At 38.1% G+C, this 2,364-nt stretch overlaps 1 protein-coding gene across 1 annotated transcript in view; it reads left to right on the top strand.

The window, feature by feature from the left end:
• The window catches only part of ADGRF1 (adhesion G protein-coupled receptor F1), a 36,110-nt gene that overhangs the window by 8,381 nt on the left and 25,365 nt on the right, over positions 1 to 2,364 (top strand). The window contains exons 3-4 of the mRNA XM_011354791.2: positions 433 to 511; positions 1,945 to 2,042. Coding sequence (XP_011353093.1) covers positions 1,974 to 2,042 — 69 coding nt within the window. The 5' untranslated portion in view covers positions 433 to 511; positions 1,945 to 1,973. The remainder of the gene's footprint in view (positions 1 to 432; positions 512 to 1,944; positions 2,043 to 2,364) is intronic.

The raw sequence follows: 2,364 nt of genomic DNA, 5'->3' as shown, positions 1-2,364 counted from the left end.
ATGTTTTATTAAATGTGTGTGTAAATATATATTTCTTTCTATGGGACCTGGTCAAAAATATTTGAAAAATACTTCTGCTCTAGAGACAAGTATTACTCACTTTTGGAAAGCAGAAAGCACAGGCCAGAGGGAATAGGACTCAGAGCAGATAAATTTGGGGATCAATGTCTAGAAAAATGAGATCTGGAGCACAGGTGGCTGCCCAAAGAGTGTTAAAGCAATAGATTTAGGAGCAGTCTTGGCAAGCAGGAAGGTGAGGGCATGAGAAGACCTTTCTGCTAAGGGAGAAGGTAAACACAAAAGTGGTATGTGTCCCATTGCCTCTTTGCCATACTTCCCTAGAAAGTCCCAGAAATTGTGTCCGCTGACATGTAAGCCATGTCTGTGGTAGTCATTACCTTGTCTCTAATGCCTTTTTTTCTTTTCTGGTAGATAAGAGAGCAAGGTGTTGGGCAGTGCTGTCGGGGATGGCAGGATTTGTATGAAGTTTAAAGCACACCCGGGAAACAAGGTAAAGGCTGGAAGGGAAGGCCCAACCCTGTGTTTTCTGTACCGCTAATCAAGGGCACTTATTCTAATGCTGGGTCATTGAGTTTGATATCACAGTTTTCCATCTTTTCCTGTGGAGATATGAAAGAAATATTGAGAGGCCATGGGGAAGTATTTCTTCATGTCAATGCCAACCAATAAGACTATTGTTATTTAAATTGTGGTAAAAAACAACCACATAACATAAAATGTACCTTCCTACCCATTTTTTAAGTGTTCGAGTTCAGTAATGTTAAGTATATTCACATTGTTGTGCAACAGATTTCTAGATCTTTTTCATCTGGCAAAACCGAAACTCACACCCATTGAATGATACTCCCCATTACCTCTTCCCCAGGCCCCTGGCAACCAACATTCTACTTCCTGCTTCTATGAGTTCGACTTCTTTAGGTATTCCATACGAGTGGAATTATACAGTATTTTTCCTTTTGTGATTGGCTTATTTTATTTAACATAATGTCCTCGAGGCTGATCTGTGTTGTAGCTTATAACAAGATTTTTTTTTAAGGCTGAATAATATTCCATGCCTAATAAAACTTTTGGCAATGATGGAAGAGTTTTGTGTCTACACTGCCTAACTTGGTATCCACTAGCCACATGTGGCTATTGAGCACTTGAAATGTGGCTGGTGTGACTTAAAAATGGAATTTTTCATTTTACTTTATTATAATTAAAATTACAATTTAGATTGCTATATGTGCCTAGTGCCTGCTATATTGGAGGCAACCATTCTAACTTACTGTGAATTTTTTATTGACATGAAATAACCTGGGTATAAGTGATTAATTTTTTGATCATGACTATATGCCAAGTTTTGCTTGAATAATCCTGAGATAACCGTAATCTTGAGGACAGTTTATTGCTAATTACAACTATAAAGAAGGAAATTAGCTAGATTAGTTATTATTTTTATGCTTAAACAGATTCTATCCTTACGTTAATGGTTCTAAGGGGCCTTGGTTATTTATTTAGTTTTGGTCCTTCATTATTTTAATGCTTGGTTTTTAATTGAGATGAAAAGGAAACCTCAGTGAAATATAAAAGGCTAGATGTTAAATTGCACCTAGCTGCAAAGTTAATCAAGTCATGATTTTTAAATAACCTGTGTTTAGTCAAATTTGACCACCCAGAAGAGAGTTCTCAGGGAATTTTCTAGTAAGTTTGTAAAGACAGAAATTTATTCCTTTTGCAATGGGAATAGAAGTAAAATGTCTCAGGCTAGGTACATGAAGTAGAAAAACAACCAAACACTCAGGGCTTCAGATCAACTCGGTCGAGCCCTACCATTCTGTGCATTAAAAAATTGGGGCTTAAGTTACTTGTTTTTGTGCCTCAGCCTCATATGGTACATGACTTGTCTAGTCACAGACTATGAACCCAGCTGTTTATGTTCAGTCCAGGGAAAGAAGAGGGACCTGCTGAAAATGAGAGTTTCAGTGTTCTGGCTCATCTCTTTCTTCATGATCACAGAGGGCCGCGATGGTTTCCTGGGGGTGAGTTGGCGTGTGTCCTGTTTTTCCTCTCTACCGCCTCTTCTTTCTCCTTCTGGCATTTTTAGAACCCATCACTTTCTAGGCAACTGAAGCTAATGTAGTAGACTTAGAATCAGAAATTTTGGGTTCTTGTCTGAACATGATCATCATTAGCTCTGTGGCCTTGGATAGGTCACTTCTCTCTTGTAGCTTAGATGATCTAATTGCAAAATAAGGATCTTGGACTAAACTGTCTTGGAGATCTCTTCTAGTTCAATACATTCACTCCAATGACCCCTTTCATGAAGGAAAAGCAGATAGATTGGCTTTAGTAATCCTTGAA

This window comes from Pteropus vampyrus, unplaced genomic scaffold, assembly GCF_000151845.1.
Source record: "Pteropus vampyrus isolate Shadow unplaced genomic scaffold, Pvam_2.0 Scaffold18, whole genome shotgun sequence".
Lineage (NCBI taxonomy): Eukaryota > Metazoa > Chordata > Mammalia > Chiroptera > Pteropodidae > Pteropus > Pteropus vampyrus.
The sequence above is the reverse complement of the archived record's forward strand: the minus strand, read 5'-3'. Positions and strand labels throughout refer to the sequence as shown.